General features: G+C 38.0%; 1 protein-coding gene across 1 annotated transcript in view; it reads left to right on the top strand.

Moving 5' to 3' along the window:
* LOC130851835 (probable maltase-glucoamylase 2) overlaps nucleotides 1-17,181 on the top strand; it is a 92,023-nt gene that overhangs the window by 65,720 nt on the left and 9,122 nt on the right. The window contains exons 38-45 of the mRNA XM_057732546.1: nucleotides 118-251; nucleotides 533-567; nucleotides 671-787; nucleotides 1,733-1,881; nucleotides 1,988-2,072; nucleotides 2,488-2,544; nucleotides 2,968-3,092; nucleotides 4,921-5,009. Of these exons, the coding sequence (XP_057588529.1) occupies nucleotides 118-251; nucleotides 533-567; nucleotides 671-787; nucleotides 1,733-1,881; nucleotides 1,988-2,072; nucleotides 2,488-2,544; nucleotides 2,968-3,092; nucleotides 4,921-5,009 (791 nt within the window). The remainder of the gene's footprint in view (nucleotides 1-117; nucleotides 252-532; nucleotides 568-670; nucleotides 788-1,732; nucleotides 1,882-1,987; nucleotides 2,073-2,487; nucleotides 2,545-2,967; nucleotides 3,093-4,920; nucleotides 5,010-17,181) is intronic.

Here is a 17,181-nt window from a genome sequence, read left to right as displayed (position 1 = left end):
AATATGGACCATCACTACTGTCTCATGCTCCAGGCTGAAGCTACACTCTGTGATAAAGTTCCATGGCTGTCCAGCCTCAAATTCACCTTCAGCTCACCCCTTGTTCCCCCTGAGCAGAGCTGTGCAGGAGGTGACAGGACAGCGAGGGATCGTCATCACCCGCTCCACTTTCCCTTCTTCTGGCCGCTGGGGAGGACACTGGCTGGGTGACAACACGGCCGCATGGGACCAGCTGAAGAAATCTATCATTGGTGTGTTGGCTTATCCCAGGGGCCTCTCCTGGTGGGGAGGGGACTAGGCTGTGTGCTCTTCAGTGGTCATGGTACTGTGTCTAATTATCATACACGTGGTCAGTAAAATCAATAGGATCTGAGTTCTCTGTGGGTGTGAGTTTTAATCCACACCCATCTTCTGATATTTTCATCATGAGTGGCCCAGAGCTTTCAAATGTGGTGCAGGAGAGGCAGGTCAAACCTACCCTTCCAAAGGGCTGCTCTTCTGTGTCCAACACAGCTGTATTTTCTCATTGCAGGCATGATGGAGTTCAGCCTCTTTGGAATCTCTTATGTAAGTCCTGTTGGGGCCATTACTGATTCCCCAGTCAGATGTCAGTGTGTCTGAACCCACAAAAGTCCCACCTAAAATGTGCTCTGATTTTGCCTCTCCTCAGACAGGAGCGGACATTTGCGGATTCTCCGGAGATGCTGTGTATGAGATGTGTATTCGCTGGATGCAGCTGGGGGCATTTTATCCATTTTCCAGGAACCACAACACATTCGGGACAAGGGTGAGGGAAGCAGGTTATGTTGCAGGTGTTTTGTGTCCTCACATCACAACCCTCAAGAGCATCGTTCTTATTTGTACGATGAAAAAATATAAAAATCACCAGCAACTCCATTGCTTGGAAAACCCTCAGAGTTCAAAACACCAGCATTATCAACAATTTTCAAGAATATACCTTTTCTCATCTCTTGGGGGATTAGTGCCTATGAGGAGAGAAGTGTTCATGGCTCCCTATGGGGCTAAAATAAAAGAAGCTCCTTCTTCTTTTTAAAAAGTAATTAATTAATTAATTAATTAATTTATTTATTAGCTGTGTTGGGTCTTCATTGCTGCACATGGGCTTTGTTTAATTGCGGTGAGCAGGAGCTACTCTTTGTTGTTGTGCACAGGCTTCTCATGGTGGCTTCTGTTGTTGCGGAGCACAGACTCTAGGCACATGGGCTTCATTAGTTGCGGCACATGGGCTCGGTAGTTGTGGCTCATTGGCTCTAAAACGCAGGCTCAATAGTTGTGGCGCACGGGCTTAGTTGCTCCATAGCATGTGGGATCTTCCTGGAGCAGGGATCGAACCCATGCCCCTTGCATTGGCAGATAGATTCTTAACCACTGTGCCATCTAGGAAGTCCTCTCTCTGCTTTTAAGAATAATGGGTTTGTATTTTACTTAAATCTATCCAAGTTACCTCAGTGCTACAAAGACACGCATCGTTCTACACATGTGCAGGGGCAAGGCTAGACCTGTGCAGCTACTGAGGGGTCCATGATGAAGAGGAGGAAGCGAGAAACTCCAGTTTAGAAAGAAGACAGATGTAGGGAAAGAGGAAGGTAGAAATTAAAGGAGAAAGGGTGTGTAACCTACAAACAGGATATGTGCCTACTGGTCATTTTCTCATACTACTAGGATGGAGGAAAGAGGAGGTGACCTTTCACATGCTCCTTTATCCTTTTAGAGACAAGATCCTGTGGCCTGGGGCTCAGATTTTGAGATGTTCTCAAGAAAAGTCCTCGAGACCAGATACACCCTGCTGCCTTACCTCTATACTCTGATGCATAAAGCTCACGTTGAGGGCAGCACTGTTGTCCGACCCCTTCTCCATGAGTGAGTAGAGCCTGTTTCCCCAAGCAGCAGGTCTGGGATGTCTTGAGAATAACTCTCTGTACCTGTCATAACAGTATGGGTGGGTTTTTCATATTTTTTCTTTAAGGTTTATAAATGACAACAGAACATGGGATATAGACGACCAGTTTATGCTGGGCCCTGCCATCTTAATCAGCCCCGTGCTGGAAAGTGTGAGTTTTCCATCACAGATCAGACAGCTTCCAATCACATAATCTAAAGTACAGGAAGGGCATTTTACAGATGGCCTTATACAGCTCTCTATTTTCAGGCAAATGCATTTCTAGAACTTCTAAGGGAAATCTTTATCTTTTTTTCAAGGTCTCCATTAATGGAAACTTTACAACCACAATTGATTCTCATTTTAGTATCTTATCACTTTGCATCCTTGCAAAATCTACCTTTTTTTAAAATTTTATTCTTCTGTGTATTTAAAGAATTTCCTAGGATCTTTCTCAATAAAACTTTTCAAACTCTTAAAGTCATTAATCAAATTATCTTTTTAATCTTAATTCTACAGAGATAATCTTAAAAATTAAAATCAAATTATTGGAATATTCATAATGACATGTTGATTTTATGTTTCAGAACACTTCCCAAGTCCATGCTTATATTCCCAGAGGCCGTTGGTATGACTATAGCACGGTAAGAACTAACATTGTTTGTGAAGAACCAGGTTGGTCTATGCAGGCAGGGAGAGGTGTCTGGAACTTTCTCCTGACTTCTAGGCACATATTTTCTAAGGCAATAATTTTCAACCTTTCAGCCATGCAAGGCTTGCTTAAAGAAAAGTATTCATAAAAGCATAAATAGGTAAAATCTGACACCCATGTTACATTGACTTCTCCACAACTGCTCACCTTTTCTGGGGAATACAGAGAAAAGACTAGATTTTCAGAGGTTTTAGCAAAGCTGAAAATCAGAGATTTTCTCCTTAGATTTACAGTATTTTGCTGATTTTCCAGCACATTTCCTCGGAAAGGAAGGACTTAAAGCATGCATTCATTTTATCTATTTTGGGTGGGGGGGGGCCGCGTCATCATTCCTTGCCTATTTTCTCCCTTCTAGGAATCTGGCAGTGAATCAACTGGTGGGCGTAAAATCCTGGAGGCTCCCATTGACCATATCAACCTTCACATCAGAGGAGGCTACATCCTGCCTTGGCAAGAACCTGCAATGAACACTCACTTCAGGTAAGGAAGAGAGGCAGTGTTTTGTGGCCTCATTTTGCCATAATGAAGCAGCCTTACCAGAAACAGCCCACCTCGATGGAGGCTCTGTATGTAAACTAAATATGGACAGTTTCATTGATCTGATTCTGTGAGTACCTTCCAAATGGAATCTGGAGTAGAATGAGTTTATGAAGTCAGTCTGGGGGAGATCTTGTACCTGTAGCTTTGTGTTAAAGGTCCAGGGTAAAAATTTTCCTGCGGGTAGCAGCATGTGCCTTTTTCCACATTGTTTTAAAAATTGGGAATATTAATGAGGTCTTTGATTTGTGATGTTGTTGCTGAAATGTTGGCTACTCTGTGCACCGATGCTGAACAGAAGTACAGAGACAGAGATTTTGGAGGAAGAGAGAGATAGCTTTATTTTTCTGCCAGGCAGAAGGGAAGACACAGCAGGCTGGCACCTCAAGAACTATGACCCCCCTCCTTGGGAATCGGAGAAGATTTTATACGTGGGGCTCGCAGTCCAGGGGTATATGATGAGGACGAAAAGTAGTGAAGGTCTTGCATTCTTTTTTTCCTTTGCATTATTTCGAAACAGTCATAGCTGATGTCAGGCCTCCCAGTAATTTGGGGTCCAGCAGGCTGGTAATTGCATCCCTTTGCCTCTGGTTTATCGGGCTAGTGACCTTCTTTCTGAAATGCAAAAACTACAAAGGGTGATCTGTTGCAAGGGGGCTATAGAATGTAAGCTCAGGGATGTAATAAGTTTAGGGAATGAGAGGCACAGGATGTAACTCACACAGGGTTGAGGTGATAGGTGCAAAATGTAACTTACATAGTGTCAGGCAGTGAGGTTAGCTTTGTGAAGTACAAATCTAGTTACTACAGATTAGTGACAGTTAAAGTAAAACAAGGAGTGATTAACTCTTTCAGGGCAGGTTATGTTCTTCTCTAGCCCGTTTGCTGTTCCCTTTTGTTTTCCTTGCTCTCAGGAGAAGAAGAATGAAGAAAAAACCTCTCATTTCTATTTATATTGCAACAATGTCTACCCAGGGTTTTAGTGCTATTCCCAGGTCTCCTTTGGTGACCTCAAGGAGAGATTATACACACACACACACACACACACACTCATACATATTACAGTAAAGAGAACATGTTACATCAAGAGAGACACACGTGACAAGAACAGTCGCAACTCAAAAAGAGAGACGTTAACTTTCACCCTTGTGATGGAAATAAACCATGGTTTCATAAGAAATAGGGCTCTCTTTCTCAAGAGCTGAGTCTTGAATAATCAACAAAATTTGAAGGTATGAAGACAAGAGAAAAAGATATTCTGGGATGAGGAAAGAACTAAAGGTGAAAAATGAGTTGAATTGAGAGGCTAGTAAACCATTCAGTGTAACTGTAGCGCTGATAAAAGAAAGGAATAATTTAAATAAAATCTGAGCCTGTTAGTATCAGGCCACGGAGGGTTGTAAATACAGAAGTCCATTGCCTTGTATTCGCTAGCAGTCCGGAAGCTGCTAAAGGATTTTTTTTAGCGGGGAAAGTGTCTTCTTCCTAAGGAGAAGTAGCTTCTTATAATACTTATAATATGTATACAAGTAATGTGTATGTATTTGATTTTTGCAGGTTGAAGTTTTATAAAATATTTCATTACAGTGTAAATGTTTTATCCTGTTAGCTTTCAAGTATCTTTGATCTCATCTTACCTATTTTTAGAATTTTATGTGTCTTTTTCATGCATTTACTTTTTTTCCTAGACAAGTAATATTTTCAGCAGAAGCTGTCCTTCATTCTTACAACCTACAATCTAGAGAAAAATAACTTTTTTTTTTTTTTATAGCCGACAAAAATATATGGGATTGATTGTTGCTTTGGATGGCAATGGGAGAGCTGAGGGTCAGCTGTTCTGGGATGATGGACAAAGCATTGGTGAGTCTGAACTTTCCAGGACCCCCATATAGCATTCCGGAAAACCATACCATAGAGGCTCAGGATATAACTGGCATGAACTGAAAACCTGTCTCTATTTCTACTACTGTTAATAAAGCAATGGCGTTTGGAGAATTTTTGCAATTTTGCCTGCTTATTTATATTACGCTGCAGTTGTGATAGAAGGGTACATGGTTCCCAGCTTTGTAGGTTCATCAATCTGATGTTATGGATTCAGCCAGGGTGACTTATCTCTGTATAACTGTCTCGCTCTGATGAAAGAGTGTGCGTGCAAATATCAAGCTGATCATCCATTCTCAGTGGTTCGTAGACCTGCCTCGACTATTTGGGCCAGCCGTATATAATCAGGCACCCTCTTCCTCCTAAGTAGGCCCCCTCAGGAGACAAATCAGAGCTGAGCAAATTTCTTGGTGTCCCCAAAAAGGGAATTTAATATTGTCAAAGGATACTTATATCAATGAAATATTGCTTTGCATGCTTTCTTTCCCCAACCTAGGGATATGATAGTTTCTCCTTGGGTAACTGGTATTTGTCACTATAGTCAGAACACTGTCTTCCTCAAGCATTTCTCTCGATTTACGGGTGTACTGTCACCAGCTGATGTCCATTTTCCGATACTTATTACTGTGGACCAGAACATTCTAATCTTTAACAGGTAGCATTTACTGAATGTATAGCTTATTTTTCAATAGTAAAATATTTCTAAAGCTTTCTTCCTTTTGGTTTTCGTCCTTATAAGGGTAATTATATTCTCATTAGAGAAAACATTTTAAAGATAAAAGAATAGAAAAGAATCATAACCACTTAATATTTTTGCTGTATTGTCTTTTGCTTTCATATTACCTAAAATAATGCTTAATTTTTATGTTTCTAAAAATATACTGCATATTTAATTTGTGAATCTTGTTTCTTTGCACTTAACATAATGACACAAATGTGTCTAGATATTGTTTTACATACCTTATGTATACCCTTGTGATTATCTTATTTCATTGAGAGGCTATACCATAATTTATCTAACTTTCTATAGTTATTCTCCATACAGCATACAGGATGTTTTCAGTTTTTATTGTTATAAATAACATCCTTAAGTATTAACTTTTCTTCACATGTCAGATTATTTCCATAGGGTAGATTCCTAAAAGTAAAATTATTGTTTTTAATCAACTTGATTGAGTTGTATTTACATAAATGAAGTGTATCCATTTTAAGTATACAGTTTTATGTTTTGACAAATGTACACAGTTGTTGTATAGCCACCACCAAATAAAGATATAGAATATTTTCATAACCACAGACCCCTTTTGCTTCTTTCCAGCAAACTGCCAACCACTTTCAATTCCCATTTACAGGTCCTGACAACCCCTGATCTGCTTTCTATCACTATAGATTAGATTTGTGTTTTTCTAGGTCTTATGTAAATAGAACCATACAGTGTGCACTTTTTGTGTCTAGCTTCTTTCACTTAGCAAAATATATTTTTTTAATTCACCTATATTATTGCGTGTAAAAGTTCATTATTTTTGACCCCTGAATAACATTCCATCTTGGGGAATGACCACAATTTATTTGTCCATTTACTTACTGATAAATAGCTTAGTTATTTCATATTTTTTATCATTATGCATGATCTGCCATGGTCATTTGAGTACAAGCCATTTTGTAATTATATGTTTTCCCTTCTCTTGGGTAAAAACCTGGAAGTGGTATTGCTGGGTTTGGTCATATGATAAATATATATTTAGCTGTTGAAGAAAGTGCCAAATTATTTTCTAAGGTGGCTGTACAACAATAATGTAATGTTCCAGTTTTCTACATCCTCATCAACACTTATTGTTGTCAGATTTTAAAATTTTAACCATTCTAGGAAGTGTACAGTGCATCTCTTTATGGACTTGATTTGCATTTCCTTAATGTTGAGCATCTTATCATATGTTTATTGGCTATTTGTATACCTTCTTATGTGAGGTATCAGTTCAAGTCCTTCACCCATTTTTATTGTGTCATTTGTCTTTTTATTATTGAGTTCTGCAAGTTATGTATTATACCAGTCTTTTATCAAATATATGATTTGTTCTCCCTATCTGTGACTTGCCCTTTCAATTCCATGATGGTGTCTTGTGAAGAGTAACTTTAATTTTGATAAAAATCAATTTATTCCTGCTTTTCTTTCGTAATTTGTGCTTCTTGTGTCTTGGATGGGAAAGGGTTCTGGTACCAATTCCAGCATGTGTGTGTGGTACCAATTCCAGCATGTGTGTGGGGTACCAATTCCAGCACGTGTGTGGTACCAATTCCAGCATGTGTTGGTATGGAGCAACGAAGTGCTCTTTGCTCCATACCGATGAGCAATTCTGGGACACCAGCTGGGTGTACTACAACTCAACTCAATTCTGACACTAACTACCTGGAGATAGTGTCATATCCCACAGGTTAAGTGTTCAGTTTCACAAGACTCCCTCCTCTTGGCTTCCCCTCCCATTTCTGATGCCAGTTGAAAGTTTAGGTTGTCACCTGTGCTTCTGACTGATTGGCTGTAAATCAGCGGTTCCCACAACCCCCTCCTCAGGTTTGATTAATTTGCTAGAGTGGCTAACAGACCTCAGAAAAATATGCTTACTTGTTTATGGGTTTAGTATACAAGGATACAACTCAGGAGTAGCCAGATAGAAGAGATGCATAGGGCAAGGTATGTGGGAAGGGTTGTAGAGCTTCCCTGCCATCTCTAGGTGTGTCACTCTCCCCACATCTCCACGGGTACACCAACCCCTAAGCTCTCTGGATCTCATCCTTTGGGTCTTTTTATTCTTATTTTTATTGGAGTATAGTTGCTTTACAATGCTGTGTTCATTTCTGCTGCACAGCAGAGTGAATCAGTTTTATATATACATATATCCCCTCTTTTTTAGATTTCCTTCCCATTTAGGTCACCACAGAGCACTGAGTAGAGTTCCCTGTACTATACTGTAGGTTCTCGTTAGTTACCTATTTTATACCTGGTAGTGTATATATGTCAATCTTTGGGGCTTTTTGAAAGCTTCCTTACATACGCATGGTGATTAAATCATTGCCCACTGGCTATTGATCCAATCTCCAGCCCATCTCCCTTCTGGGAGATCTCAGGGTGGGACTGAAAGTTTCAACCCTCAAATCACATGTTTGGTTCTCCTGGCAACCAGCCATCATCCTGAGATGCTTTCCAAAAGTCACCTCATTAACATAACAAAAGACACCTTGATTGCTCTCATCACTTGAAATTCCAAGGGTTTTAGGGCTCTGTATCAGAAACTCCAGTGAAGACCAGATATATATTATTTATCATAAATCACAACATCACCTGGCCTAACCCAAGTTTACCAAGATTTTCTCCTATATTTTTGGAAGTTTTACAGTTTTAGCTTTTGCATTTAGGACCATCACCTCTTTAGTATTAAATTTTGTATGTATGTAATAGTCAAGGTTCATTTTTCTCCCATATGTTTGTCTAGTTGAACAAGCACCATCTTCTTGAAGGTAGGCTCTTTTTCCCTATTGTATTATCTTGACAGTTTTGTTAACTAAAAATAGGTTATATGTGGTTGGCTATCAATAGGTTATATGTGGCTGAGAGTTTATTTTTGGATTATTTGTTCTGTTGATCTATATGTTTATCCTTATGCCAATACCATACTGTCTTGACTAATGTAGTTTCAAAATTGTTTTGTCTATTTTAGTAGCGCCTTTGAATTTCACAAAAATTTTAGTCAACTTGTCAATACTTAACAAAAAAAGAATTTTAACTGAAATTGCATTGATTCTAAAGATAAATTTGGGGATTATCTATCTATCTATCATCTATCTATCATCTATCTATCTATCATCTAATCATCTTCAATTACATAGGTATTCTTTAATTACTCTCAGCAATGTTTTATAATTTTCAGTGCATGGGGTTTACACATATTTTGTTAAGTGTATCCCAAGTATTTCTAAGTTTCTGATGATGTTGCAAATGGCACTTTAAATTTCTTAATGTATAGATAATACATTGTAAACCTATACTCACTTAACATAGTATATAAGAGAGATGTTTTTCAAATGATTTTGTTGCTCATTTATAGGTGGAACTGGATAAATGGAGGGATATGAAGGAATTATTATTTTTTTTTTTTTTAATTATTTTATTTTATTTTTTGGGGGTACACCAGGTTCAATCAACTGTTTTTATACACATATCCCCATATTCCCTCCCTTCCTTGACGCCCCCCCCTCGATTCCCCCCCACCCTCCCTGCCCCAGTCCTCTAAGGCATCTTCCATCCTCGAGTTGGACTCCCTTTGTTATACAACAACTTCCCACTGACTATTTTACAGTTGGTAGTATATATATGTCTGTACTACTCTCCCGCTTCTTCTCAGTTTCCCCTTCACCCCCCGCCCCCTCCCATACCTCGAGTTCTCCAGTCCATTCCCTGTATCTGCTTCCCTGTTCTTGTCACTGAGTTCATCAGTACCATTTTTAGATTCCGTATATGTGAGTTAGCATACAATATTTGTCTTTCTCTTTCTGACTTACTTCACTCTGTATGACAGATTGTAGTTCTATCCACCTCATTACATATAGCTCCATCTCATCCCTTTTTATAGCTGAGTAATATTCCATTGTATATATATGCCACATCTTCTGTATCCATTCATTTGTTGATGGGCATTTAGGTTGCTTCCATGTCCTGGCTATTGTAAAGAGTGCTGCAATAAACATTATGGTACAAGTTTCTTTTGGGATTATGGTTTTCTTTGGGTATATGCCCAGGAGTGGAATGACTGGATCATATGGTAGTTCTATTTGTAGTTTTTTAAGGAACCTCCAAATTGTTTTCCATAGTGGCTGTACCAACTTACAGTCCCACCAACAGTGCAGGAGAGTTCCCTTTTCTCCACACCCTCTCCAACATTTGTTGTTTCCAGACTTAGTGATGATGGCCATTCTGATTGGTGTGAGGTGATACCTCATTGTGGCTTTGACTTGCATTTCTCTGATGATGAGTGATGTTGAGCATCTTTTCATGTGTTTGTTGGCCATCTGTATGTCTTCTTTGGAGAAATGTCTATTTAGGTCTTCTGCCCATTTGTGGATTGGGTTATTTGCTTTTTTGGTATGAAGCTGCATGAGCTGCTTGTATATTTTGGAGGTTAATCCTTTGTCCGTTGTTTCATAGGCAATTATTTTTTCCCATTCTGAGGGTTGCCTTTTAGTCTTGTTTATGGTTTCTTTTGCTGTGCAAAAGCTTTTAAGTTTCATGAGGTCCCATTCGTTTATTCTTGATTTTATTTCCATGATTCTAGGAGGTGGGTCAAAAAGGATGTTGCTTTGATGTATGTCAAAGAGTGTTCTGCCTATGTTTTCCTCTAGGAGTTTGATAGTGTTTGGCCTTATATGTAGGTCTTTAATCCATTTGGAGTTTATTTTTGTGTATGGTGTTAGGAAGTGTTCTAATTTCATTCTTTTACATGTTGCTGTCCAATTTTCCCAGCACCACTTATTGAAGAGGCTGTCTTTTTTCCATTGTATACTCGTGCCTCCTTTGTCAAAGATAAGGTGCCCATATGTGTTTGGGCTTACTTCTGAGTTCTCTATTCTGTTCCATTGATCTTCCTTTCTATTTTTGTGCCAGTACCGTACTGTCTTGATCACTATGGCCTTGTAGTATAGTTTGAAGTCAGGAAGCCTGATTCCACCAACTCCATTTTTCCTTCTCAAGATTGCTTTGGCTATTCGGGGTCTTTTGCGTTTCCATACAAATCGTAAGATTTCTTGCTCTAGTTCTGTGAAAAATGCCATTGGTAATCTGATCGGGATTGCATTAAATCTGTAAATTGCTTTGGGTAGTACAGTCATTTTCACGATGTTGATTCTTCCAATCCAGGAACATGGTATATCCCTCCATCTGTTTATGTCATCTTTGATTTCTTTCATCAATGTCTTAAAGTTTTCTGCATACAGATCTTTTGCCTCCTTAGGCAGGTTTATTCCTAGGTATTTTATTCTTTTGGTTGCAATGGTGAATGGGAGAGTTTCCTTAATTTCTCTTTCTGCTCTTCCGTTGTTAGTGTATAGGAATGCAAGAGATTTCTGTGCATTAATTTTGTATCCTGCTACTTTACTAAACTCATCAATGAGTGCTAGCAGTTTTCTGGTAGAGTCTTTAGGGTTTTCTATATATAGTATCATGTCATCTGCAAAGAGTGATAATTTTACTTCTTCTTTTCCAATTTGGATTCCTTTAATTTCTTTTTCTTCTCTGATTGCTGTGGCTAACACTTCCAAAACTATGTTGAATAACAGTGGTGAGAGTGGACACCCTTGTCTTGTTCCTGTTCTTAGAGGGAATTCTTCCAGTTTTTCTCCATTGAGAACAATGTTGGCTTTTGGTTTGTCATATATGGCTTTTATGATGTTGAGGTAATTTCCTTCTATGCCCATTTTCTGGAGAGCTTTTATCATAAATGGATGTTGAACTTTGTCAAAAGCTTTTTCTGCATCTATTGAAATGATCATATGGTTTTTATCCTTCAATTTGTTGATATGATGTATCACGTTGATTGATTTGCGTATATTGAAGAATCCTTGCATCTCAGGGATAAACCCCACTTGATCGTGGTGTATGATTTTTTTAATGTGCTGTTGCAGTCTGTTAGCTAGTATTTTGTTGAGGATTTTTGCATCTATATTCATCAGTGATATTGGTCTGTAGTTTTCTTTTTTTGTGACATCTTTGCCTGGTTTTGGTATCAGGGTGATGGTAGCCTCATAGAATGAGTTTGGGAGTGCTCGCCTTCTGCAATATTTTGGAAGAGTTTGAGAAGGATAGGTGTTAACTCTTCTCGAAATGTTTGATAGAATTCGCCTGTGAATCCATCTGGTCCTGGGCTTTTGTGTGTTGGGAGATTTTTAATCACTGCCTCAATTTCTGTACTTGTGATTGGTCTGTTCATGGTTTCTATTTCTTCCTGGTTCAGTCTTGGAAGATTGTATTTTTCTAAGAATGTATCCATTTCTTCCAGGTTATCCAATTGATTGGCCTATAGTTGCTTGTAGTAGTCTCTCATGATGTTTTGTATTTCTGAGGTGTCCGTTGTGACTTCTCCTTTTTCATTTCTAATTCTGTTGATTTGCATCTTCTCCCTTTTTTTCTTGATGAGTCTGGCTAATGGTTTATCAATTTTGTTAATCTTCTCAAAGAACCAGCTTTTAGTTTTATTTATTTTTCTTATGGTTTCTTTCCTTTCTTTTTCATTTATTTCTGCTCTGATCTTTATGATTTCTTTCCTTCTGCTCACTTTGGGGTTTCTTTGTTCTTCTTTCTCTAGTTGTTTGAGGTGTAAGGTTAGGTTGTTTATTCGATCATTTTCTTGTTTCTTAAGGTAGGACTGTATTGCTATAAACTTCCCTCTTAGAACTGCTTTTGCTGCGTCCCATAGGTTTTGGGTTGTTGTGTTTTCGTTGTCATTTGTTTCTAGATACTTTTTGATTTCCTCTTTGATTTCTGTAGTGATTCCTTGGTTGTTTAAGAGTGAATTGTTTAGCCTCCATGTGTTTGTATTTTTTGCAGTTTTTTTCCTGTAATTGATATCTAGTCTCATGGCATTGTGGTCTGAGAAGATGCTTGATATGATTTCAATTTTCTTGAATTTGCTGAGGTTTGATTTGTGACCCAAGATGTGATCTATCCTGGAAAATGTTCCGTGTGCACTTGAGAAGAAAGTGTAGTCTGTCGTTTTTGGATGGAATGTCCTATAAATATCAATTAAGTCGAGATGGTCTAATGTGTCATTTAAAGCTTGTGTGTCTTTATTTATTTTCTGTTTGGATGATCTGTCCATTGATGTAAGTGGGGTGTTCAAGTCTCCCACTATAATTGTGTTACTGTCGATGTCCCCTTTTATAGCTGTTAGCATTTGCCTTATGTATTGAGGTGCTCCTATATTGGGGGCATAGATATTTACCATTGTGATATGTTCTTCTTGGATGGATCCCTTGATCATTATGTAGTGCCCTTCCTTGTCTCTTTTAATAGTCTTTACTTTCAAGTCTAATTTGTCTGATATGAGTATTGCTACTCCAGCTTTCTTTTGACTTCCATTTGCATGGAATATCTTTTTCCATCCCTTCACTTTCAGTCTATATGTATCCCTTGGTCTGAAGTGGGTTTCTTGTAGGCAGCATATAGAAGGGTCTTGTTTTTGTATCCATTCAGCCAGTCTGTGTCTTTTGGTTGGAGCATTTAATCCATTTACATTTAAGGTGATTATTGACATGTGTGTTCCAATTACCATTTTCTTAATTGTTTTGGGTTTGTATTTGTAGGTGTTTTCCTTTTCTTGTGTTTCCTACTTAGAGAAGTTCCTTTAGCACTTGTTGTAAGGCTGGTTTGGTGGTGCTGAATTCTCTTAACTTTTGCTTGTCTGGAAAGCTTTTGATTTCTCCCTCAAATCTGAATGAGATTCTTGCTGGGTAAAGTATTCTTGGCTGTAGGTTTCTCTCTTTCAGGACTTTCAGTATATCCTGCCATTCCCTTCTGGCCTGCAGAGTTTCTGTAGAAAGGTCAGCTGTTATCCTGATGGGTTTTCCCTTATATGTTGTTTGTTGCTTTTCTCTTGCTGCTTTTAATATTTTTTCTTTGTGTTGAATTGTCGTTAGTTTGATTAATATGTGTCTTGGTGTATTTCTCCTTGGGTTTATTCTGTATGGGACTCTCTGTGCTTCTTGGACTTGGTTCATTATTTCCTTTCCCATGTTGGGGAAGTTTTCCACTAGAACCTCTTCAAATATTTTCACAGACCCTTTCTTGTTTTCTTCTTCTTCTGGGATGCCTATAATTCGAATGTTGGTACGTTTAAGGTTATCACTGAGGTCTCTGAGGCTGTCTTCTAGTCTTTTTATTTTTTTATCTTTTTCCTGCTCTGTGGCATTTATTTCTTCCATTCTATCTTCCAACTCACTTATTCGTTCTTCTGCCTCAGTCATTCTGCTGGTTATAGCATCTAGAGTATTTTTAATTTCAGTTATTTTGTTATCCATTGCTGTTTGTTTTTCTGAGTTCTTATGAACTGTTTCTTGTACTTTCTATAATTTGTTATCGAGATTTTGTATCATTTTTACTATCATTACTCTAAATTCTTTTTCAGGCATTTTTCCTATTTCCTCCTCATTTATTTGGTCTTGTGGGTTTTTTTCCTGCTCCTTTGCCTGCATGGTGTTTCTTTGTTTCCTCATGGTTGTCCAAGCTTTTGGGGTTGCTTGTCCTGGTGATAGAGGTGTTTATAGAAGACTGTCCAAGCCTCAGACTAATGTCCAAGTATTGGATTAGACGAATATTCAGTCGGCTATGTCAGGTTCTCCGCAGCCCTTTCCGGTGTCCGAGGCCGTCTGCTGGTGTTCAGCTGGTTCTCTGTGGGAATGACTGTGTCCTTCCGTGCATTCCCAATGCATCTGTGGAGAGGGATGCACTCCACGTCTCTCTACTTCGCCGCCATCTTTTTCTCTCCTATGAAGGAATTATTGATAGATTACTTCTGTTTTCATTGTTCCATTCAGTCTTGGGCTTTTTTTTTTTTTTTTTTTAAGTAAACTCTATGGAGAGATATATGGTATGTTAGAATTCAATACCGTTTCAGTCATTTACTAGTTGTATGTCTTTTGGAAAGTTTTATAGGTTTATTAATCTCTGTCTACGTTTCCTCATCTTTTAAAATCTGCAAGATACTACTTCTCATGTAGATTTTTATGCAGATTTAATTGATTTAATATAGAGAGAGAATTCCTGGCACATGGTTATAAAATGCATCATTAACGTGCAAGATAGATAATAAAATTCCATTACAAGCTTTTGAGATAAGATAGTTTACATTGGTGCTTAATGTAACAACAAAATGCCCAAAAAATCAGAGAAAGGAGATTAACCAGCCACCCAAACCAGGTTTTAAGAGAGAGGGACTTAAACCTTATAAGAGAATAATATGCCACAATGCCAGTTCTTAAATTTAAAAACTATATTTATTAACGGGCTAAGATGTTCTTATTGGCAACATTAGGAACATATTAGGAAGTACATATTTTTTCCTTAAATGAAGTCTATGTGAAAGATGAAATTTCAATCAAGAATTTGTTTCGTGAGCAAAATATTATAGCAAAAGCAGTTAATGCCAGTACCACACTGTCTTGATTACGGTTGCTTTTGAAATCAGGAAGCAAGTGTTCTCTAACTTTCTTCTTTTTTAAGAAAGTGCCTTTTTTTGAGCAGGTTTTCTCAACCTTGAAAATATTGACATTTGGGGCTAGATAATTCTTTGTTATTGGTAGTGACTGAACTGTTAATTATACGATGTTTAACAATACCCCCTCTCTTTACCCACTAGATGCCGAAAGCATGCCCCCTAGCCCCAAGATATAACAACGAAATGTGTCTCTAGGTATTGCTAATTGTTTCACCAACAGACTTACTGCTGGTTGAGAACCAAAGTTTTAAGGGAATCTAGAGTCCTTTTATACAACTTGAGCTGATTAGGACTAGGGCATAGATATCATACTGGGTTTATAGCACCACAGTTAGTGTGTAAAATCAGCTCCCTATGAGCAATATATTTCAAAAATATGAGGGAAAAAAACAATTTTCTATAAAATTTTCATTCTTACAACAAATATATTTTGGCCTCAAAGATAAAAATCAATAGTCCTTGAAAGTTTTAAACTTTTTACACTTAAAAATTGTCTATAGAGAAGCACTATGCCCCTTTCCATCAGACCTAGAAATTAAAAATTTGAATACGATGATACGAGTATAGATTTAATTTAATTTTTCTCTTAACTGCTTTGCAATTACTTGTTAAACTTTACTTAGATTTAAGGAGATTCAATAGTAGCTAGGTCAAGGTTAATCTTAAATCACCTATATTAACAGAATACCATTCTTAAAAAGATTTAAATCAAAACTGCTAAAAGAGGCTATGGTGTTTGCTTAGGTTACAATGTCTAGCCAAAGCTAAATTTAAAAATATGAGTTTATAATTGTTTGTTTCCACAAGAGTATAGGTAATTTAGAAAACAAAGCTCGTTATTGGTTCAAGGAGAGACTATGTTAGAATATTGGTTAGAGATGAAAAGTTGACAAGGGCCAAGAAAAGAATATGAAATGAAACTGATTTTTAAGAAATAGGAGTTAAAGAATCCACATGAGGAGAAGAAGTAAAGTAGACATCAGTGAAGGAGTATTTCAAGGAGATGTGTAGGCAAAGAGGCTAAAAATCTTGAACATAGTGATGAGATATTTAAATTTAATGTAATATGTTACTGGTGATTTGGAAAGGACCAGATTCAGTGAAAAAAAGAAACACAGGAGCTGAAGAGTGGTGTGTGTAGGATTGAATTATGAGTTAAGCACACAGATGTTAACAAGCAGAGGCTACCTTTTTTGAGACATATGACACTAAAAAGGAGATGCTGTGGTAGCTTGGTGTAGAGAGAATCAGAATGGAATGTGCTGGAGTATAATTGGGACCTGGGAGAGCAGTGAGAGTATGAGGAATAATTGATGGCATAAGCTGTATACAGGCAGGAGGGCTTAGGATCTGGAGCACTGTGGAAGGATGAGCTAAGGGTAGGGAGAGAAGAATAAGGAAGATGAAGATGGTGATGACTTTGATGATAATCGTGAACAACAAATTTTGAGCACTTATTCTGCACAAATCGCCTGTTGTGGACCTCATTGTCATGAGCTAGGTACCCTTATTATCTCCATTCTACAGATGATGAAGTGTTAAGTAACTTGCTTGAGTTTGCACAATAATACAAAAGTGGAGATTTGAATCCGTGTCAGTCTGACTTGAGAGCCTGAATTCCTAACCATTGTCCTCAGCTTTGAGCCTTTATCATCACAGCCATGTGAATTCTCATGGCTATGTGCTTGCTGTGTAGGCATAGAAAAAAAGCAATCAGTAGCCTCCATGCTTCTTCACCTATGGTGTCTATTCTTAGTTCAATCCAGTTACTCTTGTATTTGCAACCTCCTGATGCTCACCTCAAAATACCCTCTTCCATATGTACATCCCCACAGTAACCTGGGGTGAAGTATTCCCTCAGCTACTATCTTTAGTGTTCCTCAGAGAGGGCATGA

This window comes from Hippopotamus amphibius, chromosome 4 (genome assembly GCF_030028045.1).
Source record: "Hippopotamus amphibius kiboko isolate mHipAmp2 chromosome 4, mHipAmp2.hap2, whole genome shotgun sequence".
Taxonomy (NCBI): domain Eukaryota; kingdom Metazoa; phylum Chordata; class Mammalia; order Artiodactyla; family Hippopotamidae; genus Hippopotamus; species Hippopotamus amphibius.
This window is presented reverse-complemented; position numbering and strand designations above follow the sequence as displayed.